General features: G+C 49.2%; 1 protein-coding gene across 1 annotated transcript in view; it reads right to left on the bottom strand.

Moving 5' to 3' along the window:
- The window catches only part of pfkmb (phosphofructokinase, muscle b), a gene marked incomplete at both ends in the record, with an annotated part of 31,647 nt that overhangs the window by 1,116 nt on the left and 3,031 nt on the right, over positions 1–27,500 (bottom strand). Inside the window, 18 exons of the mRNA XM_084445397.1 lie at positions 4,575–4,686; positions 4,752–4,813; positions 4,973–5,137; positions 5,484–5,636; positions 5,861–5,948; positions 6,053–6,123; positions 6,197–6,343; positions 6,431–6,494; positions 6,597–6,661; positions 11,295–11,420; positions 12,367–12,459; positions 12,604–12,699; positions 12,826–12,934; positions 13,371–13,415; positions 13,684–13,849; positions 15,927–16,116; positions 16,712–16,789; positions 20,226–20,299. Coding sequence (XP_084301523.1) covers positions 4,575–4,686; positions 4,752–4,813; positions 4,973–5,137; positions 5,484–5,636; positions 5,861–5,948; positions 6,053–6,123; positions 6,197–6,343; positions 6,431–6,494; positions 6,597–6,661; positions 11,295–11,420; positions 12,367–12,459; positions 12,604–12,699; positions 12,826–12,934; positions 13,371–13,415; positions 13,684–13,849; positions 15,927–16,116; positions 16,712–16,789; positions 20,226–20,299 — 1,904 coding nt within the window. The remainder of the gene's footprint in view (positions 1–4,574; positions 4,687–4,751; positions 4,814–4,972; positions 5,138–5,483; positions 5,637–5,860; positions 5,949–6,052; positions 6,124–6,196; positions 6,344–6,430; positions 6,495–6,596; positions 6,662–11,294; positions 11,421–12,366; positions 12,460–12,603; positions 12,700–12,825; positions 12,935–13,370; positions 13,416–13,683; positions 13,850–15,926; positions 16,117–16,711; positions 16,790–20,225; positions 20,300–27,500) is intronic.

Raw genomic sequence — 27,500 nt, forward strand, 5'->3', positions numbered from 1 at the left:
AGAACCACCACAACGGTTGCAAAGGCGGAAGAAGGCAGCCCCACAGCCACTTGGGTAAACCCGAGGGGGTAAAGTGGCTAGGGGAGTAAACCCCGAAGACAAATCTGCCCTGGGGACAGGCGCAGGCGGAGTCCGACAGACCGGACCACCGGCAGCCCCCTGCAACTCCCGCCAGACGAAGGTCGTCATGAGTTTTCTCATGCCACTGGAGGTCTATCTGGAAGGAGTGAAGATGGTGGGAGTGAGGACTGCGCAGCCACACCCTCACCTTAATCCTCACCTATGCGCAAGCTTCTTGCTTCCCACCCCCCCACTCCCCCCAAAGTCCTGTGGCGATGTGGAATGGCGGCAGGCACAGGCCAAGGATGTGGCTGGGAGTGCCTAGCCAAACCATGCACACAGGTGGCAATGGAGTGATGGTCGTTGCAATCGTGGGATGGAGCAGCGTGTTGCCTCGGCAGCTTCCATTGTGACTGAGCAGCCCCACACTGCTCACCCCTGAGATGGCGAGGGACCTGGAAAAGGTGGTCCAAAAATTGTCTGCTCCCTAAACTCCGGACGGTAAACCGCAATCGTCAGAGCATCCCCCTTTGCAGTCGAAAAACTAAAGCAAGAAATAAGCACCTATGCATTGCTTCGTGGAATGTTTGCACCTTGTTGGACCTGGCTGAAACCCCTGACAGGCCCGACCGTAGGACAGCACTCGTGGCCCTGGAGCTCGCAAGATACAACATCGACATTGCAGCTCTCAGCAAGACCAGACTGCATGGAGAGGACTCCCTGGCAGAGATTGGTGCAGGATACACCTTTTTCTGGAAAGGGGTCCCCGAAGGCACTCGCTGGATCCATGGAGTTGGTTTCGCTGTGAAGTCCCAACTGCTGCAGCGCATCACAGAGTCCCCTATTGGCATCAACAAACGACTGATGACCTGGCGCATTCCCCTTGCAAAGGGACACTTTGCCACTCTCATTAGTGCCTACGCACAAACTCTCGATGCCGAGTTTAACATCAAAGAGGACTTTTACCGAGCTCTTGATTCCATCATACAGAAAACCCCAGCTACGGACAAGCTCGTCCTCCTGGGAGACTTCAATGCCAGAGTAGGCATGGAGCACCTGGTATGGGACAAGGTTATTGGCCAGCATGGAGTGGGGAAGATGAACAACAACGGCCTCCGGCTCCTCTCCCTCTGTGCAGAACACCAACTGGTCATTACCAACACCATCTTCCAGATGAAGAACAGGCTCAAAACCACCTGGCAGCAACCCGCTCAAAACATTGGCATCTCCTTGACTATGTAATTGTCCGCCAAAAGGACGGACAGGATGTCCTTTCCACACGAGCCATGCGCGGAGCTGAGTGCTGGACTGACCACCTCATGGTCAGATCCAAACTCCTCATGCGTATTAAACCCTGTGATCCGAGGACAGCCCCATGCCAAAAACTCAATTGCGCAGCACTCAGCAGCCCCACCTCCAAAGACCACCTCCGACAGCTCCTTGCTGAAAACCTCAAGAAGATTCCGGAGGAATCAGCCGACTGGCCAGCTCTGCGCCAGGCTATCCACAGTGCAGCCTCGGAGGCGCTTGGCCAGTCGAGGAAACGACACCAGGACTGGTTTGACAGTAACTCTATTGAGATACGGTCACTCCTCAAAGCCAAGCATGAGGCCCATAAAGCTCTCCTGTACTGCCCAGGATCTCCTACCCTGAAGGCCACCTTTACTGCAGCAAGATCTGCAACCCAGCGAGCCCTCCGGTCGATGGAGGACACCTGGTGGGTGCAGAGGGCACAAGAGATCCAAAACCTAGCAGACTGTAACAACACGCAGGGCTTTTACAATGCCATCAAAGCCCTGTACGGCCCCAGGAAGTGGGCGATTGCTCTGGTCCAATCAGCTGATGGCTCCACTCTTTTTAAGGACTGTCATGAGATTCTTGCCCGATGGGCAAACCATTTTGAGACTCTTCTCAACCTCACCAACCCTGTTGATCCTCACATCCTGGATAACCTTCCAGACTTGCCACCAGTTGCATACCTTGACACCCAACCACAGTTCCATGAAACCCGCCAAGCCATTGCGGATCTCAAGAACAAAAGAGCAGGACCCGGCTAGTGAAGCACATCTCAGAAGCTGCACTTCCAGAAACACAGTGTGGCTTCCGGAAGACTAGATCTACCACTGACATGGTCTTTGTCTTAAGGCAGTTACTAGAGAAATGCAGAGAGCAGCGCAGAGACCTTCATATAGCCTTCATTGATCTCAGCAAAGCTTTCGACACCATCAATCGTGAGATGCTCTGGAAACACCTCTCCAAACTTGGGGTACCACCCAAGTTCCTCACCATCCTTCAGCAGCTGCATGATGGGATGCAAGCCAGGGTCCTCACTGGAGAACTCCAATCAGAGTTCTTCGAGGTGAACGTTGGGGTGAAACAGGTCTGTGTCCTGGCTCCAGTGCTATTCAATCTTGTCCTCTCTGCCATCACCTGCCTCTTCCATCGTGCCCTGGGTCACAAGGAGGGTGTTCATTTAGAATACCATCTTGATGGGAGCCTCTTTAACATCCGGCGGCTCCAGGCCTACACGAAGACAAAGTCCTGTCGCATCTGTTAGCTTCAATATGCTGACGACTGCGCCATCGTAGCACACAGCCCGGAGTCCATGCAGCACGCCCTCAACACCATTTCCAGTCTCTACCAGTCCTTCGGTCTACAAGTTAACATCCAGAAAACCGAAGTAATTTCCCAACTCATTAGCCAAACCTCACCACCCCCAGCTTCCACATAAACGGTGTTCCACTTAAAACCGTGTATCACTTTACTTACTTCGGCTCCACTCTGTCCTCATGCTGCTCCCTTGACACGGAAATACACATCCGCATCAATAAAGCCTCATCATCCTTTGGACGCCTTCGCAGCAGGGTTTTCGAAAACCAAAACCTGAAGGTCAGCACCAAGGTTGCAATTTATAACGCAATATGTGTCTCCACCCTGCTCTACGGGGCAGAAACATGGACTACATACAGCCGGCACATCTCAAACCTGCAGTCCTTCCATATCCGCTGCCTCCAGAAGATCCTTAGCCTCTCCTGGGAGGATCGAGTTCCACACAAAGAAATACTCCAGAGCACCAACTCCATCTGTATGGAAGCAGCTGTCTTAGCCTTTTTTTGCTCCGAAAATTTAATTTAATGTTATTTATTGTTCTTTAAATGTTCTTAGCCATTAGACAAATATATTCCAGGAGCTTGCCCCAGGTTGCCTGTTTCAATATCTGTGTGGTCTGTATGGCTCTATGTGCTACTAACCCTACTCTGCCTTCCCTCTGCCTTCCCTCTCCCTAGTGCCTCTCTCTCTCCCTCCTATCTTCTAACCAGGTCCAGTGGATGCCCCACTGTCACCAGCAGACCTCCCGAAGTCCGATAGATACCCCTGTGTCTGCTGTGGATGATGTAGCATGTCCGTAGAATATTCTCTCTCCTATGATGCTTTTAGCCTCTCTCACTCTGAAATGTAATTTAATGCAATGTATTGCTTTATAAATGTTCTTAGCCGGTAGACAAACATACTCCTGGAGCTTGCTCGATCGCCTTGTTGAGAGGGGTCAGGGAAGAATTTTTACAGCTCACTTATCTGGCCCCCGGGTGATTACTGTTTTTTTGCTTCCCTCTGGAATATGTAGAGAGTGGGTCGTATGCCCACCTCCCTTGTTCTCTGTAAAGCGCATTGTGTTGCCTCTGGGTATGAAATGCGCTATACAAATAAAGATTTGATTGATTGATTGAGCTGTGGCCAAGAGACACCTATGCTGGATAGGGCACACCATCCGTATGCCAGACCATCGCCTGCCCTGCCAAGTCCTCTATGGCCAACTACAAGGAGCTAAGCGTGCAACTGGCGGACAAAAGAGACGCTACAAGGACTACACCAACGTCCTTTTAAAGCACTCAAACACCAATTCCACGCAGCTTGAAACTCTCGCACAGGACAGATCAGCGTGGCAGTTGACCTGTGCCAGAGCAGTCTCACAAATCCACCACAAAAACTTACAGAGAATGGCTGAGAGGCGCACACAACGACACCAGCGGGCGGCCAGTATTCCTTTGGCATCCGGATTCCCCTGTTCCACCTGCGGATGAGTGTGCGGCTCAAGGATCGGCCTGAACACCCACGAGAAGTGGCACCAGCGGCAACGTCACTGACCCCCCAAGCGTCATCATCGGACACGATGGACAGCATTGATGGTGTATGTGTGTGTATGTGTGTGTGTGTATGTGTGTGTGTATGTGCGTGTGTGTGTATGTATGTGTGTGTGTGTTATGTGTGTGCGTGTGTGTGTGTGTATGTGTGTGTGTGTGTATGTGTATGTGTATGTGTGTGTGTTTGTGTGTGCATGCGTGTGTGTATGTGTGTGTGTGTATGTGTGTATGTGCGTGTGTGTGTGTGTGTGTGTATGTGTGTGTGTATGTGTGTGTGTGTATATGTGTGTGTGTATGTATGTGTGTGTGTGTGTGTGTGTAAGTGTGTGTGTGTGTGTATGTGTGTGTGTATGTGTGTGTGTGTGTGTGTACCTGCTGCATGTGTCCCAGGACGTTCTTCCTGCAGTCGAACACGCCCCTCCCCTCCTCGGAGTACAGGTTGAGCAGGAAGTCCGTGGTGTAGTTGGTGTTGCAGCGCTCGTTCCTGTTGGCCAGAGGATGATCAGGGGATGGTTTATTTTCCATGGAGGAGAACAGAACCACACCCACCTGAGGATCAGGCCTCTCTTAACCGTGGTCTTCATCTTCTCCACCAGATGCTCCACATTCACCTGCAGACAGCCAGTCAGTCAAAACTAGTCAAGAGCAGATAAACACCATAACAGATACTCCCATTTGTCCATTCAACTATGCATTCACCCATCAACCCATCCATCCATCCATCCACCCATCCGTCCGTCCATCCATCCGTCCAGGCCGTGACCCCTGACCTCCAGGTCGTGGATGCTGAAAGGTTCCTCGTAGATGTAGGCGGCGTCGGCTCCAGCCGCAAGGCCCGCCATGGTTGCCAGGTAGCCACAGTATCCCCCCATTGTCTCAATGATGAAGACTCTTCTCTTAGTGCCAGCCGCTGACTGCTTGATCCTGTCACAGGTCTGAGAGAGAGAGATAGATAGAGAGACAGAGAGAGAGATATATAGATAGAGAGAGGGACAGAGAGAGAGAGAGAGAGAGGGGGAGAGAGAGAGGGAGAGAGAGAGGGAGAGAGAGAGAGACAGAGAGAGGGAGAGAGAGAGAGGGAGAGAGAGGGAGAGAGAGACAGAGAGAGAGAGAGGCAGGATGTGTGGCTGACTGTGTGAGTGATTGTGTGTGTGTGTGTGTGTGGGGGGGGGGGGGCACTGCATGTGAGAGCTTGGCAGGATGTGAGTGTGTGTGTGTGTGTGTGTGTGTGTGTGTGTGTGTGTGTGTGTGTGTGTGTGTGTGTGTGTGTGTGAGTCTGACCGCGGTGATGGTGTTGAGCGCGGTGTCAGCCCCGATGCTGAAGTCGGACCCAGGGACGTTGTTGGAGACGGTGGCAGGAATGACCACCAGGGGGATGCAGAGCTCCTCGTACTTCTCCCTGGCCTGGACCAGCTCCAGCCCGCTCACAAACGCCTGGGGAGGACACAGCCATGCTCACCAACTCACAGGAAATATAGATTGTGAGTTCTGGCAAATAGTAGTACATTGGTTTTTCCTATGTTAAATTACTGTAAGTCACTTTGGATAAAAGCATCAGCTAAATGACTGTGATGTAAAATGTAATGTATAAAAAGTAGCTTTCAAGTCGACCGATGGACCATTAGAAGATCACATCAGTACTGGACCCCCTCATTTACCTCAAAGCCTCCGATGATGACCAGAGCGTGGATGTTGAACTTGGCGATGTTCAGGCTGATCTCCTCCATCTGGGGCCCAGGCAGAGTCCTGCGCAGGACAGAGCAGGGATGGACAGACAGCTCAGAGACGAACCCTGTTACTGAGTCCTGTGTCTCTCAGGGTTGTTTATTCGTCCCGTCGTGACCTCTCACCTCTTGGTGCCGAGCATGGAGCCTCCCATGCCAGTCCAGCCCCCTACTCCAGCCCAGGCGATGGGTTCAACCTGCAGGGGAAGGATTATATAGCGATGAGAGGAAGCACGTGTGTGTGTGTGTGTGTGTGTGTCCTAGTCATACCTGTCCGTGAGCCAGGCCGTCGAAGCCGTCATGCACCGCCAGCATCTGGTGTCCCTGGATGATGCCGACCCTGACAGCTGAGCGCACGGCGGCGTTCATCCCAGCGCAGGGGGCGCCCACGTTCACCACCGCCACATTGATATTGCTCTGAACACACAGAACCGCACACACATTCACACTGGAACACTGAGCAAGAAACTGAAAACACAGACAGACATTATTCCAGTCACTCACCTTTACTTCTGGGGGGTGCACGTGAGCCAGCATCTTGTAATTGTTCCAGTTGTTTTCAAAGCTCCTGAAAACAGATTAAAGACAAGGAAATTAAAGAAGTTGAACCCCTGCAAAACAGTTTATTATATAGAAAATTAAAAGATTACGAAGGAAGAAAAAGTCTTACTTCCCCCTGAGCTTCACAGCATCTTCATATCTGCCCTCATTCATGGCTGTGGTCACATCTTTAGTCTGGGATGCAGAGGAGGACAATAATGGGAAATATAGCCGCAAGTGGTCATGAGACAGGGTCCTAGAGTTACGCCCTCTTCAGACTAGAGTTATGCCCCCTTCAGACTAGAGTTACGCCCCCTTCAGACTGACAGACAGGGGGAGGCTGACAGACAGAGGGGCTGAACCACCTGGTCAATCCAGCAAGACCAGCACAAGACCAGCTAAGACCAGCTCATGACCAGCTAAGACCAGCTCATGACCAGCTAAGGCTTGTAGCTGGTTCTCAATGGATTCTCCAGTAGGGTATATGATAACGCCCTCTACCCTGTATTGAGGTCATTGTGTCACACATCACGGGCACCATTTTATATACCACCCAGCCACAGACTGACAAACGGGTAGACTGACAGACAGAGAGTAGACTGACAGAAAGACAGAGGGGTAGACTGACAGACAGGAGGGTAGACTGACAGACAGACAGGCTGGCCCACCAGATAAATCCAGCAAGACCAGCTAAGGTTTGTAGCTGGTTCTAGCTGGATTTTCCAGAAGGGTTTGACAGCGCTATACACCCTGTATTGAGGTCATTGTGTCACACATTTACCACGGGCACAATTTTATATTACCCCCTGCTACCAGAGATAGCTGTATGCACAATTTGAATGGGCACTGCAATATATAGCATTAAGTGTCAACTTTGTCACGCCACAAATCACACAATTTTGAACAAAACAACTTCTCCTCGCCACCCTTGGTGGAGAGAATACCCAAGAGTACACATGTGCGATGGTGACGGAATCAGTTAAAGCATTCATGAAAAAATGAACTTTAAATTGCTATATTAGCAATAGCATGTCAAAATAATCAAATTTCAAATGCCTGTATGTCTTGTAAATTGAGATATCTGCAGATGCTTTGGCACGGTGCAGCACGGTAGTGCCTCTACATGCCCTGTCCTTTTCAAGTTACTTGGTCATTGTTGTGAAAAGTTATAAGCACTTGGATTTTGTAGCCAATTATTTATATATATATTTTTTTTTTACAAAGATGGCAGTTTCTCAGCTTCTCTGGATTTCTTTTCTTAGCTGGATTTCTTAGTATTTTTGGTCCAGGACTTCAAGACTCATTCATTCAAGCATTTCCAGGAAAAATAAGAAAACCATCAATTACAATAGGGGTCCAATAGGGCTGCTGCGCTTACTAGGGGGGGCATCTAATCATGAAGCTGCTCATAGTTTATTGTTTGGTCAATAGGAAGAGGGTATGTGTTGGGGTTAGGGTTAAGGTGAGGGTTAGGGTGAGGGTTAGGGTTAAAGGAATAGTAAAGGGAAAATGCATGTTTAGCCCTGTTTTAAGCTTACTTATGATCATATACAATCATTCAGATCAAAACGTTGACAAAACTAGCATTTTCGAGAAAGTTGATAATTGCTCTACAACCGTTTTGGTCATACAATGGATGTGGATGGGCATCTTGAAAAATCATTCAAAAACATAAACTCTCAATTTCAAAGACAAGAAACTCACCTAGGTGTTAGTTGGCGTTCTGGCATATAATTTGCCATAAAGTGAGATTCTAGTTCATCTGGAAAGGCTTTTTAAAAATATTTAGCATCGAACAATTTAGTCGCAGCATATATGTGTGTAAACCTCCGCTTTAACTGATTCCGATATTGCGCAATGCTTTAATCTCGCGGTAGGCGACGTCCGTGGATTCCGCTCAGCTTCCTTATTTGAAAAGCTAGCCGCAACAACAAGACAGGCTCGTGCGAAGCATTTGTTTGGGATCTCTACAATGACACGCTATTGTGCCGTTGCCAATTGTGGCAAAATCCGTTCATCTGTAACTTGTCATAGACTTCCCTACAACGATCCCGCAAGATTGAAGTTGTGGCTAGAATCTCTTTACTTGGACCAGTGTTAATTTTGTTGACGAGAACTATGACGAAAACTATTCGTCAACGACATTTTTTGGGTTATCGTCACGAGACGATAACTAAATAAAAATGAATGTATGATGACAAAAACTATGACTATATCTATTCACATTTTCGTCAACAAATAAAAACTAGACTAAAATGGTTATGGAGGGACGTATGGGAAAAGTTCAAATCAGAATGTCGAGGTTCAGGATGTGTGCAGTTGGATCATGGATGTATTAATAGAACGAGTTGGATGCAACCTACAGTTAGCCTGTGTGTAGGCCCACATTTGAATAGTACCGTTGCTACACCGGCGGCGGGAAGTCAACTAACAGCATACGACTGCTGCGCCTGATCAGTAAATTACCACAGTTCAGAAATGTCTTTGTCAACGTTCGCACACACCGGGAGAAAGAGGAGAGCAGATATCTGGATAAACTTCATATTTGATGCAAAGGAAAACAAAACCATTTGTAAACCGTGTGGGGTGAAAATGACTGGCAAAATACAACAAACTTAAAGCGACATTTGGAGAACAGTCATCCCGAAATTCACGAGAAGGTAAGCACCCCCCCACCCCCGGCTAACGTTACTGTATTAGCTAAAACCAAGCTGGTGTGTTTCTGAAATACTTCAAATACAATACAAGCTAAAAGAAACCAGTGTTTCACGTAGGTTTGTGGCGGGGGAGAACTGAAGTGTGATCATTGCAACGCTAACGTTAGTGGCTAGCTAATGTTAGGCACAGGTTAGCTAGCAACAAGTGGGGCTATGCTTGTGGCGGCTGGCGGGGGTATCTAGCGTTAGCTAGTCTGGGTAAGCTAGCTAAGCAACTACTGCTGCTTTCTAATGTTATACTGTAGCTAGATGGATAAGACACGAACAGTTAGCTACCTGGCGCCGCCATAGCCCCTCTCCTCCGGTGTGACGTTAGCTAGCCTGTGCCTGATGTTAGCTAGCCTGACTAGCCAACTAGTGCTGACATGATAATGTTATAGCTTGCTATATCAGGCACAGACACAGTTAGCATCAGACTGGGGGAGAGGAATGCTTCATTATGAAACTGTCTGACAGAAGCAGCCACGCTTCTGTCAGTCTGCCCCAGGGCAGCTGTGGCTACAGATGTATCTGACCACCACCGGTATGACTGTGTCTGAATGAATACTGGACTCTGTAAAGCGCTCTGGGTTTCATGAAGAGCGCTATATAAATCCAACTTGATTGATTGATTGATTGAACTAAGCCTGTTAAATTTGAGTTGTCTAAATCTATGGTAGATTTCGTCGACTAAAATCGTAATGATATTTAGTCAACTAAAACTAGACTAAAACTAAAACAAGTCAGATGACTAAAATATGACTAAAACTAAATGGCATTTTAGTCAAAAGACTATGACTAAAACAAAATCATAATTTGCTGTCAAAATTAACACTGACTTGGACGTAAACACACCCGTGGATATTCTTCGAGTCTTAAAACACCGTGTGTGCGCTTTCCATTTTGAGGACAAATGTTATAAGCCTAGGCTATTCTCGAAGAAATCTCCCAAAAGGGTCTTCCTCAAACGTGATGCTGTTCCAACTTTACATAGAGGAACGACAGAAGACGAACGAGTGTAAGTTCTCTTTGCCAGCTGTGTGTGTGTGTGTGCGCCGTGTGTATGTGTGTGTGTGTTGAAGCATAATAATAATAATAATCCCTTTGCTAAGACTAACTTTAGAAAAATAGAATTGTAAGAAGTGGTCTTACAGCATGAAATTATCAAAACTGTAGATTTATTCGCTCGGACATAAATACTAGTAGTAAAAGCAGGACTCACTTTCAACAGGCAAGGAGTCAGACTCATGGACCGAAAGGTTTGCCATGTCAGCTGTTAGCAACAGGTCCCACTCGGTACAGCACAAACTTTCCTCTTCGGTGGGCATCTGTCGGCAATGTTTGCAAGCACACCACCAAACACCCGTGGTTCATGGTATAGCGACAGCTTCATCGACCGTCTCTGGCTCTGCGGTTCGGCGAGCCTCCATCTCTTCCATTTGCTGTAGTTCCTCCTCACTATATTCAGGCTCGAAACGATAAGCGCTGCCGTCAAAGTCTAATTCCTCGCGATCAAATTCATACTCTTCTAGATCAACCATTTTGATAAGCGTTTTCTGAACTGTAGCCTAGGGCTTCCTTGTCTGTGAGCTAAAGAGTAGCGTGAGCAGTGAGCAAACTAGCTAGCCTAGCTAACATAAACAATAGCTACCGTAAGTAGAATAACCTCTGCGGATTGATCTACACATCTACAACAGTCGCGTCAATACAAGTCAATGGATTTCATAAAATGATCAATGAAACCCTACAGGATTCATACTTTGAGGCGAATTTGATGTAACACCAACGGACACCAATTACACCCTCGGTGAGCTTCTTGTCTTTGAAATTGAGGGTTTAACATGTTTTTGAATGATTTTTCAAGATGCCCATCCACATCCATTGTATGACCAAAACGGTGGTAGAGCAATTATCAACTTTCTCGAAAATGCTAGTTTTGTCAACGTTTTGATCTGAATCATTGTATATGATCATAAGTAACATTAAAACATTGCTAAACATGCATTTTCCCTTTACTATTCCTTTAAGGTGAGGGTTAGGGTGAGGGTTAGGGTTAGGGTTAGGTTATGGTGCAGCTGTGTAGTTAGTTAGTTCGTTAGTTAGTTGGTTAACTGTGTATTATGTTAGCTCACCACTTGGACGCACTCCATGAGGGGCAGTCTGACGGCCATGTTCCCTGACAGGCTGACCACACAGGCGGGTGTCTCTGGGGTGGCCTCCAGCAGAGCCATCACGGCCTCCACACCCATCCTGCTGCCCTAGGAGGGGAGAGGAGACGGGAGAGAGGGGAGAGGAGACAGGGGAGAGAGGGGAGAGGAGAGAGAGGAGAGGAGACAGGGGAGAGAGGGGAGAGGAGAGAGAGGAGGGGAGAGGAGACAGGGGAGAGGAGAGGAGAGAGAGGGGAGAGGGGAGGAGAGGAGAGGGGAGAGGAAAGGGAGGAAAGGAGAGGAGAGAGGGGAGATGTAAGGGAGGAAAGGAGAGGAGAGAGAGAGGAAAGGGAGGAGAGGAGAGAGAGAGGAAAGGGAGGAGAGGACAGAAGAGGAGAGGACAGGAGAAGAGAGGAGAGGTAGTGTGAGAGCCTTCTCTTGATTATTTACAGACGCTAGCAGAACCGACACATGGGTCATCTTATCCTATGTGTGACAGATGTGGATTCAGTAGAGGCAGAGCTGGATGGGATGTGGATTCACTAGGAGGCAGAGCTGGATGGGATGTGGATTCACTAGGAGGCAGAGCTGGATGGGATGTGGATTCACTAGGAGGCAGAGCTGAATGGGATGTGGATTCACTAGGAGGCAGAGCTGGATGGGATGTGGATTCACTAGGAGGCAGAGCTGGATGGGATGTGGATTCACTAGGAGGCAGAGCTGGATGGGATGTGGATTCACTATCAATCAATCAATCAATCAATCAATCAAAGCTTTATTTATATAGCGCATTTCATACCCAGAGGCAACACAATGCGCTTTACAGAGAACAAGGGAGGTGGGCATACGACCCACTCTCTACATATTCCAGAGGGAAGAAAAAAAACAGTAATCACCCGGGGGCCAGATAAGTGAGCTGTAAAAATTCTTCCCTGACCCCACTAGGAGGCAGAGCTGGATGGGATGTGGATTTACTAGGAGGCAGAGCTGGATGGGTTGTGGATTCAGTAGGAGGCAGAGCTGGATGGGATGTGGATTCAGAGGCAGGCATGTTTACCAGGATCCTGTCGAAGGCGGAGGGCGTGCCTCCTCTCTGGACGTGGCCCAGGATGGTGGTGCGGGTGTCAAAGCCCAGCGTAGTAGATATCAACTACACACACAGACCACAGAGACACAGTCACAGCTGATCTGCAGAACTCAGTGGTCAGGGTCAGGGTTAGGGTCAGGGTTAGGGTTCAGGGTTAGGGTCAGTGTTAGGGTCAGTGTTAGGGTCAGGGTCGCAGTGATCACCCACCTGCTTGATCTGGTCACAGCTGATGGGTTTGCCACAGCGATCCATGGCTCCCTCGGCCACGATGATAACGTTCAGACGAGAACCGCGTCCTCTTTGCTGGGGGAAACAGAGGTGTGGTTACAGGGAGGGGAGGGGCACAGCAGACCAGGAGGCAGAGAGAAAGAGAGAGAGAGAGAGACAGACTCAAGTACAGAGCAGAATAGGAGGAGAGAGGCGTGGTACCTCCGTCAGTCTCCTGCAGAGGTGCTCCTCCCAGCCGTGGTCCGGGGGCATCTCCGGGATGAACACCCAGTCAGCCCCACAGGCCAGGGCCGTCACCAGGGCCAGGTACCTACCAGGGCAGGGGGCATTATCACACACACACACACACACACACACACACACACACACACACACACACCCACACACACACACCCACACACACACACACACACACACACACACACAACCAGTACACGCACACACACACACGCACGCACATACACACACACACACACACACACACACACACAGTACACGCACACACGCACGCACATACACACACACACACACACACACACATACTATAGACACACACACACACACACACAGTACACACACACACACAGTACACGCACACACACACACACACAGTACACACACACACACACACAGTACACACACACACACACACACTACACACACACACACACACACACAGTACACGCACGCACACACACACACACACACACACACACACACACACACAGACCCTGTCAAGCACTCACCCGCAGTGTCTGCCCATCACCTCCAGAATGAAGGTCCTCTGGTGGCTGTGGAGACACAATATCACACTAAGCTTGTGTTCTCAGGATGCTGAGGTTTAAACATGGGAAGAGGGCCGCCTGAGTGTCTGTGCCATGTACCTCCTCAGTGTGTGTGTGAGTGTGTGTGTGTGTGTGTGCGTGTGCGTGTGCGTGTGCGTGTGCGTGTGCGTGTGTGTGTGTGAGTGTGTGTGTGAGTGTGTGTGTGTGTGTGAGTGTGTGTGTGTGTGCGTGTGTGAGTGTGCGTGTCTGTGTGCGTGTGTGTCAGTGTGCGTACCTCTGTGCCGTCGTGGTGATGGCGTCCACCACCTCCATGATGCGGTGCAGGGCGGAGTCGGTGCCGATCGTCATGTCGGTGCCACAGAAGTCGTTGTCGATGGAGCCCACCATGCCCACGATGTTCAGGTGGGACGAGCGCTTGGCTTCGTCTGCGGTGATCTGACCTGCAGGGACAGAAAGACAGATGAGACACAACAATACAAAGAGCAGGTCCAGTATATCGTATATAGAAGCGCTGTGGTAACACTTTACAATAAGGGTACATTAATAAACATTAGTTAAGTAAAGTTACAGTAACTAGTTTCTATTAACCATTTACTAATGTTATTTATTTTAACTAAGGTTATCTCACCTAACCCTAACCTTAACTAAGGTATTAATTAACATTAGTAACCTAGCCTAACCCTAAATTAAGCATTAGTTAACAGTTAACTCATGTTTTTTGTGACCCTTATTGTAAAGTGTGACCAGTGCTGTTATTCCAGAGCACCAGGCTCTTGCTGCGACCAAGCTATTTCCGCGATGATCTCGGCCGCGCCATTCCAGAGCTGCGCCAGGCTGTTGTTGCAATTCAATTCGACTGCTTGGCATGTTGGATACATTGGATAGCTTATAATAGGTCATATTGTCCTGTAAATGCTACTTTAAATTTTTGTTAATACCATTGAAATAGCCAAATGCCTTTAATAATTGATAGGCAGCATTATATCTTTAATTATTTATAGGGATGTTTATTTTCTACAGCATGTAAGCTATATTTTGATGATCTGTGCACTTTTAGGTACATCTCTAAAGTCATAAGAACGAACCCAGCAGTTTCCCTTGGTGGTTATTTCTGCAATACAATTCACACCCACAACTTTTTCACTATTTCTGTCTGTCCAACAGTTTGCTGCTGAGCCACAAAAGTTTACGCTCACAAAAATATAGAATCACAATTCTTTCCCTTAGGCCTATTTCCTTGTCCCCATGTATGTGTATTTTTATTTTGCTTGGTTACGCGTGCCTGCTGTCCACGCTGTTTGCCCTGTCCATGGCCGTGTCCAAATACCCATACTAAGATATGCCATTAGTCATTTCGTGCAAATAGGCCTACGCCCCCCCACCGTGAATGCACTCATAGATTGATTGGACCAGCTGGGTAGATTTAAGAGTTCATAGCCACTGTTGTAACTGGCCTTTTCATTTAGTAAATTGTTTGATTCATTGATTTAAAACAAATAACAAAGTCTCATTTTTTTCAAGTTTTCTGTCAAAACATTCATATGTCAAAAGCATGGTGCGGGAATGGACAGTCGCCATAATAACAGGGTCTCGGTTTTGCCGTCGAGGGGCTTTGAGTTTGACCCTAAACCTGTAACGTGCCTAGGGAGTTATGTTACTTTTGTTATTATTTAGATTAATCATTGAAATCCTACAGTATAAACATATATATTTATGTATTAGTGGGGTTATAGTTACTTCCAGCTTGTCAGAATGTGCGTTGAGTCTGATGATGAGTGACAGTGCCTGTGGAATGGGTGTGGCCTGGAGGGGTGAGAGATGAGACTCTTGAGGGGCGTGAGAGGCGGAAGCTGTGCCCTTGTGAGTTGTGGCAGGGGGCAGCCTGGTGACGGCAGGTCAGGTGGGACATTCTGACACTTTTGTGCACATCTGACTGTGACCACTACAAACCTTTAGGAGAGAAGATCAACTATTGAGCAGCCAACGGCAGCAGCGCGGAGCGGGCTGAGTACTCGCCGCCCGGGAGACGCCAGACAGAGAAGGAGGCGGAGTCCAGAGAGAGCTGGGTCACGATCTACCTCCACTGTCACATCTGCACACCGGCTGATGAAGAACTGAGATTACCAGCAGGCGAGGGGGATACTTGGAGGGCCTGAGCTCATTTAATCTACCCTAGAAAAACCTAACCAGTCCTGATGGACTGTTGTAGGCTTGTGGTGCTCTCAGGAATACCTGCCCGTAGCACATGGCTTATAAAGCTATGGCTTAAGAGCCAAGTCATGGACAGGTGTAGAGTCATGGACAGGTGTAGAGTCATGGACAGGTGTAGAGTCATGGACAGGTGTAGAGATAGTCACCTAATTCCTGCAAAGCTATCTTATAAAAAAAACATGAGGAGGGATATGCTTTGAGAGATTTGCTTTGTTGAAGATTACAGGACAGTGTGTGGGGGGTCATGTGGAGTGTTGATGCTGGGTAGTGTAGTCCTGCTGGTGTTCTACTGTAGTCCTCTCTCACCAGCTTTGACCAGGGAGGCCAGCAGCTCCCCCCACTCGGAGCGGAACTGGTTGGCACCGGTCAGACTGCCGTCGCCTCCGATCACACAAAGGTTGGTGATGCCCAGCTTGACCAGGTTGCAGGCGGCCTTGGTGCGCCCCTCCTTGGTGCGGAAGTCCTGGCAGCGGGCGCTGCCAATCACAGTGCCCCCCTGAGGGCAAGGGAGGGTGACAGAGAGGGGGTGTTCAGACCAAACAAGGAGAGAGACTCAACACTCTGCCCAGTACAACATAGAATGAAGAGGCCCAGAGGAGAGATGAACAGACTACAGAGAGAGGGAGAGGAAGAGAGAGAGAGAGAGAGGGAGAAGGAGGGAGAGGGAGAGAGAGAGGATAGGATTACGTTTAGATGAAACCCCAGCCTGTATACATGAAGCCCATTGAGTCCTGCTCTTCAAGTGAACCCTGGCATTTGAATGGTACCTTGACCCACAGGACTGATCTGAGACCAGCTAGAGTTACTCATCGCCATGAACAGATCAGATGTGGTCCAGGGGAGGAGAGAGATGGAGAAGGTCAGAGTGTGAGGTAATCAGAGATGTGTTTGTCTGTGTGTATGTGTGTGTGTGTGTGTGTTTGTGTGTGTGTGTGTTCCTGACCTAGGCCACATTTGGGAAGGCCACATGTACTGTAAGTCAATGTAATGTCCCCAAAAGCTGGCCTAGTCAACATGCATGTGTATGTTTGTGTGTGTGTGTGTGTGTGTACTGTATGTGTGTGTGCGTGCACGTGCGTGTGTCTACTCACTAGCTGTAGCATCATGGACACACTCTCCCAGGTAGCGAGGCGGATGTTGTCTCCTCCATCCACCAGACCCTGGTAACCCTGGAGACAACAGCACACCAACAGTCTCAGAGATAACAGAGGAACCAAGGAGATAACGGAGGAGAACCAGGGAGATAATGGAGGAGAACCGGGGAGATAACAGGAACCGGGGAGATAACAGAGGAACCTAGGAGATAATGGAGGAGAACTGGATAGATAACAGAGGAACCGGGGAGATAACAGAGGAACCAAGGAGATAACAGAGGGACCAAGGAGATAACAGAGGAGAACCAGGGAGATAACGGAGGAGAACCGGGGATAAAACAGAGGAACCGAGGAGATAATGGAGGAGAACTGGGTAGATAATAGAGGAACCAGGGAGATAACAGAGGAACCAAGGAGATAATGGAGGAGAACCAGGGAGATAATGGTGGAAACCGGGAGATAACAGAGGAACCAGGGAGATAACAAAGGAACTGAGGCGATAATGGAGGAGAACCGGGGAGATAACAGAGGAACCGGGGAGATAACAGAGGAACTGAGGAGATAACAGAGGAACCGGGAAGATAACAGAGGAACCGGGGAGATAACAGAGGAACCGAGGAGATAACTGAGGAGAACTGGGTAGATAACAGAGGAACCGGGGAGATAACAGAGGAACCAAGGAGATAACAGAGGATAACCAGGGAGATAACGGAGGAGAACCGGGGAGATAACAGATGAACCGAGGCAATAACAGAGGAGAACCGGGGAGATAACAGAGGAATCGAGGAGATAACAGAGAAGAACCGGGGAGATAACAGTGGAACCGTGAAGATAATGGAGGAACCGGGGAGATAGCAGAGGAACTGAGGAGATAACAGTGGAACCGGGGAGATAACAGAGGAACCGGGGACATAACAGAGGAACCGAGGAGATAACGGAGGAGAACCGGGGAGATAAAAGAGGAACCGAGGAGATAACAGAGGAACCGAGGAGATAACAGAGGAACCGGGGAGATAGCAGAGGAACCGAGGAGATAACAGAGGAACCGGGGAGATAACAGAGGAACCGAGGAGATAACGGAGGAGAACCGGGGAGGTAACAGAGGACCCGGGGAGATAACAGAGGAACCGAGGAGATAACGGAGAAGAACTGGGTAGATAACAGAGGAACCGGGGAGATAACAGAGGAACCAAGGAGATAACAGAGGAGAACCAGGGAGATAACGGAGGAGAACCGGTGGATAACAGAGGAACCGAGGCGATAACAGAGGAGAACCGGGGAGATAACAGAGGAGCCGATGAGATAACAGAGGAATCAAGGAGATAACAGAGAAGAACCGGGGAGATAACAGGGGAACCGGAGAGATAATGGAGGAACTGGGGAGATAACAGAGGAACCGGGTTGATAACAGAGGAACTGGGGAGATAGCAGAGGAACTGAGGAGATAACGGAGGAGAACCGGGGAGATAACAGAGGAACCGGGGAGATAAGAGAGGAACCGAGGGGATAACGGAGGAGAACCGGGGAGATAACAGAGGAACCGGGGAGATAACAGAGGAACCGAGGAGATAACGGGAGAGAACTAGGGAGATAACGGAGGAACCGGGGAGATAACAGAGGAACCGGGGAGATAACGGAGGAACTGAGGAGATAAATGAGGAACCGGGGAGATAACGGAGGAACCGGGGAGATAACAGAGGAACCGGGGAGATAACGGTGGAACCGGGCAGATAACGGAGGAACTAAGGAGATAACAGAGGAACCGGGGAGATAACAGAGGAACCAGGGAGATAACGGAGGAACCGGGCAGATAACAGAGGAACTGAGGAGATAACGGAGGAACCGGGGAGATAACAGAGGAACCAGGGAGATAACGGAGGAACCTGGGAGATAACAGAGGAACTGTGGAGATAACGGAGGAGAACTGGGTAGATAATAGAGAAACCAGGGAGATAACAGAGGAACCAAGGAGATAATGGAGGAGAACCAGGGAGATAATGGTGGAAACCGGGAGATAATAGAGGAACCAGGGAGATAACAAAGGAACTGAGGCGATAACGGAGGAGAACTGGGGAGATAACAGAGGAACCGGGGAGATAACAGAGGAACTGAGGAGATAACAGAGGAACCGGGAAGATAACAGAGGAACCGGGGAGATAACAGAGGGACCGAGGAGATAACGGAGGAGAACTGGGTAGATAACAGAGGAACCAGGGAGATAACAGAGGATAACCAGGGAGATAACGGAGGAGAACCGGGGAGATAACAGATGAACCGAGGCGATAACAGAGGAGAACCGGGGAGATAACAGAGGAATCGAGGAGATAACAGAGAAGAACCGGGGAGATAACAGTGGAACCGTGAAGATAATGGAGGAACCGGGGAGATAACAGAGGAACCGGGGAGATAACAGTGGAACCGGGAAGATAATGGAGGAACCGGGGAGATAACAGAGGAACCGGGGAGATAGCAGAGGAACTGAGGAGATAACAGGGGAACCGGGGAGATAACAGAGGGACCAGGGAGATAACAGAGGAACCGAGGAGATAACAGAGGAGAACCGGGGAGATAACAGAGGAACCGGGGAGATAAGAGAGGAACCGAGGGGATAATGGAGAAGAACCAGGGAGATAACAGAGGAACTGGGGAGATAACAGAGGAACCGGGGAGATAGCAAAGGAACCGAGGAGATAACAGAGGAACTGAGGAGATAACAGAGGAACCGGGGAGATAGCAGAGGAACCGAGGAGATAACAGAGGAACCGGGGAGATAACAGAGGAACCGGGGACATAACAGAGGAACCGAGGAGATAACGGAGGAGAACCGGGGAGATAAAAGAGGAACCGAGGAGATAACAGAGGAACCGGGGAGATAGCAGAGGAACCGAGGAGATAACAGAGGAGAACCGGGGAGATAACAGAGGAACCGGGGAGATAAGAGAGGAACCGAGGGGATAATGGAGAAGAACCAGGGAGATAACAGAGGAACTGGGGAGATAACAGAGGAACCGGGGAGATAGCAAAGGAACCGAGGAGATAACAGAGGAACTGAGGAGATAACAGAGGAACCGGGGAGATAGCAGAGGAACCGAGGAGATAACAGAGGAACCGGGGAGATAACAGAGGAACCGGGGACATAACAGAGGAACCGAGGAGATAACGGAGGAGAACCGGGGAGATAAAAGAGGAACCGAGGAGATAACAGAGGAACCGGGGAGATAGCAGAGGAACCGAGGAGATAACAGAGGAACCGGAGAGATAATGGAGGAACCGGGGAGATAACAGAGGAACCGGGGAGATAGCAGAGGAACCGAGGAGATAACGGAGGAGAACCGGGGAGATAACAGAGGAACCGGGGAGATAAGAGAGGAACCGAGGGGATAACGGAGGAGAACCGGGGAGATAACAGAGGAACCGGGGAGATAACAGAGGAACCGAGAAGATAACGGGAGAGAACTAGGGAGATGTGAATGAGATGAGTGGATATGAGGGAGGCGAGACCTGTGCTGACCTCATGGACGAAGAAGACCTTGGCCCCGGTGTAGAGGCCCACTCTCACTGTGGCCCTCACAGCTGCGTTCATACCTGGGGAAGAGAGGCTGTTAGAACCTCATCAATATGCTGAGGGTTCACTGTCAACACTGGCTCCCTAAACGGTTCATGGGTGTAAAACTGAACGCAAATCTGCCTTTAAATAGTAAACAATATACAGTACTTGGCTGTTTTTGTTTGTGTATTTTTTTTCCACAACATTCAATCTCAATGAAGCAGCCTCAGAATGGGATTGATAAGTGAGGATAGCGCTCTCATACTGCCTGTGTTGATCAGGCTGTGGCAGGAGAGCTCTGGGTCTAAAGGGCAAGACTGGTGGATAACATGACTGTGAGGGGGCCAAGAGAGTCTCCCCTTTCAGCTGGTAGAAGAGGAGGGAGGGGAGAGAGGAGAGAGAGGGAGGAGAGAGAGGGGAGAGAGAGGAGAGAGAGAGAGAGGGAGAGGTGTAGAGGACAGCATGTCGTAGACACGACAGAAAGGTCACGCCTCTAAAATTAGAGCCCCCACAACAGAGAGAGAGAGAGAGAGAGAGAGAGAAAGGTAGAGAGAGAGAGAGAGAGAGAAAGATAGAGAGAGAGAGAAAGGTAGAGACAGAGAGAAAGGTAGAGAGAGAGAGAAAGGTAGATAGAGAGAGAGAGAGAGAAAGGTAGAGAGAGAGAGAGAAAGGTAGAGAGAAAGAGAGAGAGAGAGAAATGTAGAGAGAGAGAGAGAGAGAGAGAGAGAGAGAGAGAGAAAGGTAGAGAGAGGGAGACTGGAAATGGGAAAAGATCTGCAACAATACGATAAACAGCGGGTGCCTCTTGTGTCAGAGAGAGAGAGAGAGAGAGAGAGATAGATAGAATGCAGTAGTAAGAGAGAGAGACAGAGAGCGAGACAGAGAGAGAATGGGAGGAGGTCCGTGGCTAAAAGACTAAGGGGCGTGTAGCACCCGATAATGTAATAATTAACTGATAATGTAATAACGCCTGATAATGTAATAAAAGTTTGACTTAACTCAATCGAAAATGTAGTAAAACCTGATAATGTAATAACTTAACCAATAATGTAATAAAATTTCCTGACTGATAATGTAATACAATGTTTCTGATAATGTAATACCTTATTACATTATTGGTCAAGTTATTACATTATCAGGTGGGTCTTTTTTTTTCAAAACTGGTAACGTAATACTTGACTGATAATGTAATAATCTAAAAAAGCGAATGAATACTGCTGTTAGGGTACTTTGTGGTATACTTTGGTGTACTTTGTGGTACTTGTGGTATACATATATGTGTCTTATGATACTTTGCAGTATACTTTTGGGTGCTTTGAGGTATTTTTGTGATATACTTTGGGGTACTCTGTGGTATACTTTGCAGTACTTTGTGGTATACTTTGGGGTACACAGCAATACTTTGCAGTACTCTGCAGTATACTTTGGGGTACTTTGATATTTTGCGGTAGTTTGCAGTAAACGTTGGGGTACTTTGCAGTACTTTGCGGTACTTTGCGGAATACTTTGAGGTACTTTGTGGTGTGCTTTGGAGTACTTTGCGGTCCTTAGTGGTATACTTTGGGGTGCTTTGTGGTACTCTGCAGTAGTTTGCAGTATACTTTGGGTACTTTGCGTTATACTTTGGGGTACTTTGTAGTACTTTGTGGTATACATTGAGGTACTTACCCATACTTTGCAGTAATGCGTGGTCATTTGTGGTACTTTGTGGTATACGGAGGTACTTTGCACTATGCTTTGGGGTACTTTGCTGTACTTTGTGGTATACTTTGGGGTATACTTTGCCGTATACTTTGGGGTACTTTGCTGTATACTTCGGGGTACTTTGTGGTATTTTGCAGTACTTTGCATTATACTTTGGAGTACTTTGCAGTACTTTGTGGTATACTTTGGAGTACTTTGAGGTACTTTGTGGTATACTTTGGAGTACTTTGAGATACTTAGTGATTAGTAGGGCCCTTCAAAAAGGGGTTCAGCATTTTATCTTAGCCTATATAGTAGGAGACAGGATTTAATTTAAGACATAGTTTTAACTATATGAATTGAAAGCAAAATGTATGAGGCAAATTATGTGAGGCTGCTGTTCATAAACTATAGTTAAGAGCTGCTATCCATTGACTATATTTCAGATTGCAATACCATAACTCCCCCGATACTCATCTCCAAACTCAGCAACTGTCTCAACACTGGAGACAGTCAACCTCTCACCTTCAACACTGGAGAAAGTCACCCTCTCACCATCAACACTGGGCTGTTTCATATCCTCTGTACAAACACGACTGCATAGTTACCTACAATTCCAGCTCAATTATCAATTCACTGATGACAGCTGCGGTAGGCCTGATCTCCAACACTCTCTACAGTGACTTGTCCTGCATGGTGTTGCTTCCATAGCATGTTGGTAGTGTTGATGTTCTCAGTCAGACGCCCTCTGAATCATGCATATACGGGGATGTTTGTTGTCCATGTCTGGTCCTTGGTGATCTGTACATCAACATACTGTACTTGTAAATACACTGTCTCCACAGGGGTCTCACTGCTGTTCAGGCAATTGGCCGCTCCTGCTTCCTGCTAGTCCACTAGAATCACTTTAATCTTCCTGCTTCCTGCTGTAGTCCACTAGCGTCTCCATTATCTTACTGACGTTCAGGTGGAGGTTGTTGCCCTGACAACATTTAGTTTGGCACTCCACCCCCTCCAAGAAGGCCTTCTCATTATTGTTGGAGATCAGGCCTACCGCAGCTGTGTCATCAGTGAATTGATAATTGAGCTAGAATTGTAGGTACAGTAACTATACAGTCGTGTTTGTACAGAGGATATGAAACAGCCCAGTGTTGAGGGTGAGAGGGTGACTTTCTCCAGTGTTTAGGGTGAGAGAAGATGAGGTGTGGCTGCCCACTCTCACCACCTGAGGTCTGCCCGTCAGGAAGTCCAGGATCCACCTGTGCAGGAAGGGTTTAATCTCCAATCTCCACCCTGCATTTGGAGATGAGTATGGGGGAGTTGTGTGGGCATTACTGTGCAGGGTTGTGTGATGCGTAGTGCAGTAGATCTGTGGTAGAAGTGCTTGTAGTTAGTGCATGCTGCATGCCGCTTCTGCTTGCCACTCTGCTTTCATCTACCGCCGCCAGCTAGCCCTCCTTGTGGAGGGTGAAAAGAGGAGCCGAGTGCGTAAGTCTTCTGCCAGTACAAAGCCACTCCACCGCCAAGACTCCTACAGTGCCTCCCCGCGGCCACACATGGTAAATGTGTAACTCGCGGTCCCAGGCTAAACTGTAGGGGATCTCGGTGTGTGGACACACACTGGCTCCTGCCAACCACTGTCCCAGCTATGGGCAAATAGCATGGGCAGATGTGGCTCACAGCCATAGTAGGCAACCCATCTAGGAGAAGGTCACTCCGAACAAAAACCACAGGTGCTGCTTGTGCCTGGCTCCGCACCGTATACCATCTGGAGGTGTGGAGCAAGGGCGGATGAGGGTTTTAAGCCCAAAACGGCCAGAGTAGGGCTGTGAGGAGTTGCGCCCCACAGTCCTTAACCAGCAAAAAGCCCTGATGGAAGAACACTGAAGAGATACCCAGCCCGGAGGAAGCCCGGGGCCCCCGTCTGGAGCCAGGCCCGGACGGAGGGCCCGTCTGCGAGCGCCTGGTGGCTGGGCTTTTCATGGAGCCCGGCCGGGCCCAGCCCGAAAGAGCAACGTGGAAACAACATCTCCGTCTCATCCGTCCTGTGGACCCACCACCCGTGGGAGGAACTGTCGGGGTCGGGTGCGCTGCCAACTAGGTGGGAGTGAAGGCGGAGGGCACTGACGGACCGGACCCAGGTGGCAAAGGCTGGCTCTGGGGACATGGAACGTGACCTCACTGGGGGGGAAGGAGCCGGAGCTTGTGAGGGAGGTGGAGCGATACCAATTACACCTGGTGGGGCTAACATCCACGCACAGCACTGGCACCGGAACCAAACTCCTCAATAGGGGTTGTACTTCTCCGGAGTTGCTTATGGTATGGAGCGTAAGGCAGGTGTGGCTATACTAGCTAGCCCCCAGCTGAGCGCCTCTGTGCTGGAGTTCACCCCAGTGGATGAGAGGGTCGCCTCCGTGCGCCTTAGGACTGTGGGGGGGGGACTCTGACTGTGGTTTGTGCTTATGCACCGAACAGCAGTTCGGAGTACTCGGCCTTCCTGCAGACCCTAAGTGGAGTCCTATTTGGGACTCCTGCAGGGGACTCCACTGTCCTATTGGGGGACTTCAATGCACACATGGGCAATGATGGAGAAACTTGACGGGGTGTGATTGGGAGGCATGGCCACCACGATCTGAACCCGAGTGGTGTTTTGTTGTTGGACTTCTGTGCTAGTCACGGTTAGTCCATAGCAAACACCATGTTCGAACACAAGGATGCCCACAAGAACACCTGGCATCAGAAAACCTTAGGCCGAAGGTCGATGATCGTTTTCGTTATTGTATCATCAGATCTGAGGCCATGTGTTTTGGACACTCAGGTGAAGAGAGGGGCAGAGCTGTCCACTGATCACCATCTGGTGGTGAGCTGGTTTCGATGGTAGAGGAAGCATCTGGACAGACCTGGAAAACCCAAGTGTGTAGTGAGGGTTAACTGGGAACGTCTGGAGGAAGAGCCTGTCCGGAGAGATTTCAATCGCCACCTCCGGCGGAGCTTCTCAGGAATCCCTGTGGAGGTTGGGGACATCGAACATGAGTGGTCGGTGTTCAAAGCCTCCATTGCTGAAGCTGCGGCTGGGAGCTGTGGCCTGAGGGCCATAGGTACTTCAAGGGGCGGTAACCCCCAGACACCGTGGTGGACACGGGGGGTCAGGGAAGCTGTCCGACTGAAGGAGGAGGCCTTCCGGGATATGTTAGCCCGGAGGACCCCAAAAGCAGTTGCAGGGTATCGACTGGCCCGGAGGGCTGCAGCTTCGGCCGTGACCAAGGCAAAGCAGCGGGTGTGGGAGCAGTTCGGAGGAACCATGGAGAAGGACTTTCTGTTGGCACCAAGGTGTTTCTGGAAGACCATCAGACACCTCAGGAAGGGAAAGTGGGGGACCATCCAAGCTGTATACAGCAAGGATGGGACACTGCTGACCTCAACTGAGGACGTTGTTGAGCGTTGGAAGGAGCAATTTGAGGAACTCCTGAACCCGACTAATCCACCCTCTACGATTGAGGCAGAGCCGCAAGATGATGGGGGGTCATCGTCAATTTCCCTGGAGGAGGTCATTGACGTAGTGAAACAACTCCACAGTGGGACTGGGAGTTCCCAGAAATGCTGAAGGCGCTGGGTGTTGAGGAGCTGTCTTGGTTGACACGCCTCTTTAACATTGCGTGGAAGTCTGGGTCAGTGCCAAAGGAGTGGCAGACTGGGGTGGTGGTCCCAATATTTAAAAAAGGGGACCAGAGGGTGTGTGCCAATTACAGAGGCATCACATTACTCAGCCTCCCAGGGAAAGTGTACTCCAAGGTGCTGGAAAGGAGGGTCCGGCCGATAGTCGAACCTAAGATTGAAGAGGAACAATGTGGATTTCATCCTGGTCGCGGAACCACCAGCCATCCAATCCCTGTACACCCAGAGCAAGAGCTGTGTCCGTGTTCTTGGCAGTAAGTCAAGATTTTCATGGACAGGATATTGAGGCGTAGCCGTGGGGAGGTGGGTTTGCAGTTTGGTGAGCTGGGGATCGCGTCGCTGCTGTTTGCAGATGATGTGGTCCTGATGGCATCATTGGCCTGCGACCTCCAGCACTCTCTGGATAGGTTCGCAACTGAGTGTGAAGCGGCTGGGATGAGAATCAGCACTTCTTAATCGGAGGCCATGGTTCTCAGCAGGAAACCGGTGGTCTGTCCGCTTCGAGTAGGAAATTAGTCCTTACCCCAAGTGAAGGAGTTCAAGTATCTGAGGGTCTTGTTCACGAGTGAGGGAACCATGGAGAGGGAGTTTGGCTGGAGAATCGGAGCAGCTGGTGCGGTTCTGCAGTCGCTTTACCGCACTGTTGTGATGAAAAGAGGGCTGAGCCAAAAGGCAAAGCTCTCGATCTACTGGTCTATCTTCGTCCCCACCCTCACCTATGGTCATGAAGTATGGGTCATGACCGAAAGAACGAGATCACGGATACAAGTGACCAAAATTAGTTTTCTCCAGAGGGTGGCTGGGGTCTCCCTGAGAGATTGGGTGAGAAGTTCAGTCATCCAGGAGAGACTCAGAGTAGAGCCGCTGCTCCTTTGCGTTGAAAGGAGCCAGTTGAGGTGGTTCGGGCACCTAGTTTGGATGCCTCCTGGGAGGTGTTCCAGGCGTGTCCGGCTGGGAGGAGGCCACGGGCAGACCTGCAAACTCTGGAGTAGTGAAAAAGGGGACGACATACAAAACTAAAACCCTTTAGATTCACTGAAACTACCATGGTTAACATAAAAAAGGTGGTTGTAGCCAAAAGGTGACAAGTTTGCAGGTCTGCACGGGGTAGACCCAGGACTAAGTGGCGGGACGACATCTCCGACTACATCTCACTGGCCTGTGAGCGGCTAAAGATTCCCCAGGCAGAGCTGGTTGATGCTGCTAGGGAAAGGGATGTCTGGGGCCCCCTGCTGGAACTGCTGCCTCCGTGACCCGACCCCAGATAAGCGGATGAAGATGAATGGATGGATGATGGATGGATATGGGGGAGTTATGGTATTGCAATCTGAAATATAGTCGATGGATAGCAGCTCTTAACTATAGTTGATGAACAGCAGCCTCACATAATTTGCCTCATACACTTTGCTTTCAATTCATAGAATTAGTTCCTGTCTCCTACTATATAGGCTAAGATAAAATACTGAACCCCTTTTTGAAGGGCCTTACTAATCACTAAGTACCTCACTCTAAAGTATACCACAAAGTACCTCAAAATACTCCAAAGTATACCACAAAGTACTCCAAAGAATAGCACAAAGTACTACAAAATACCACAAAGTACCCCAAAGTATACAGCAAAGTACCCCAAAGTGTACAGCAAAGTACCCCAAAGTATACCATGTAGTACCGCAAAGGACCCCAAAGTATACCACAAAGTACTGCAAAGTACTCCAAAGCATACTGCAAAGTATCTCCGTATACCACAAAGTACCACAAATTACCACACATTACTGCAAAGTATGGGTAAGTACCTCAATGTATACCACAAAGTACTACAAAGTACCGCAAAGTATAACGCGAAGTACCCTAAGTATACTGCAAAGTACTGCAAAGTACCAC

The sequence above is a fragment of the Borostomias antarcticus genome (assembly GCF_949987555.1).
Source record: "Borostomias antarcticus genome assembly, chromosome: 11".
NCBI lineage: Eukaryota > Metazoa > Chordata > Actinopteri > Stomiiformes > Stomiidae > Borostomias > Borostomias antarcticus.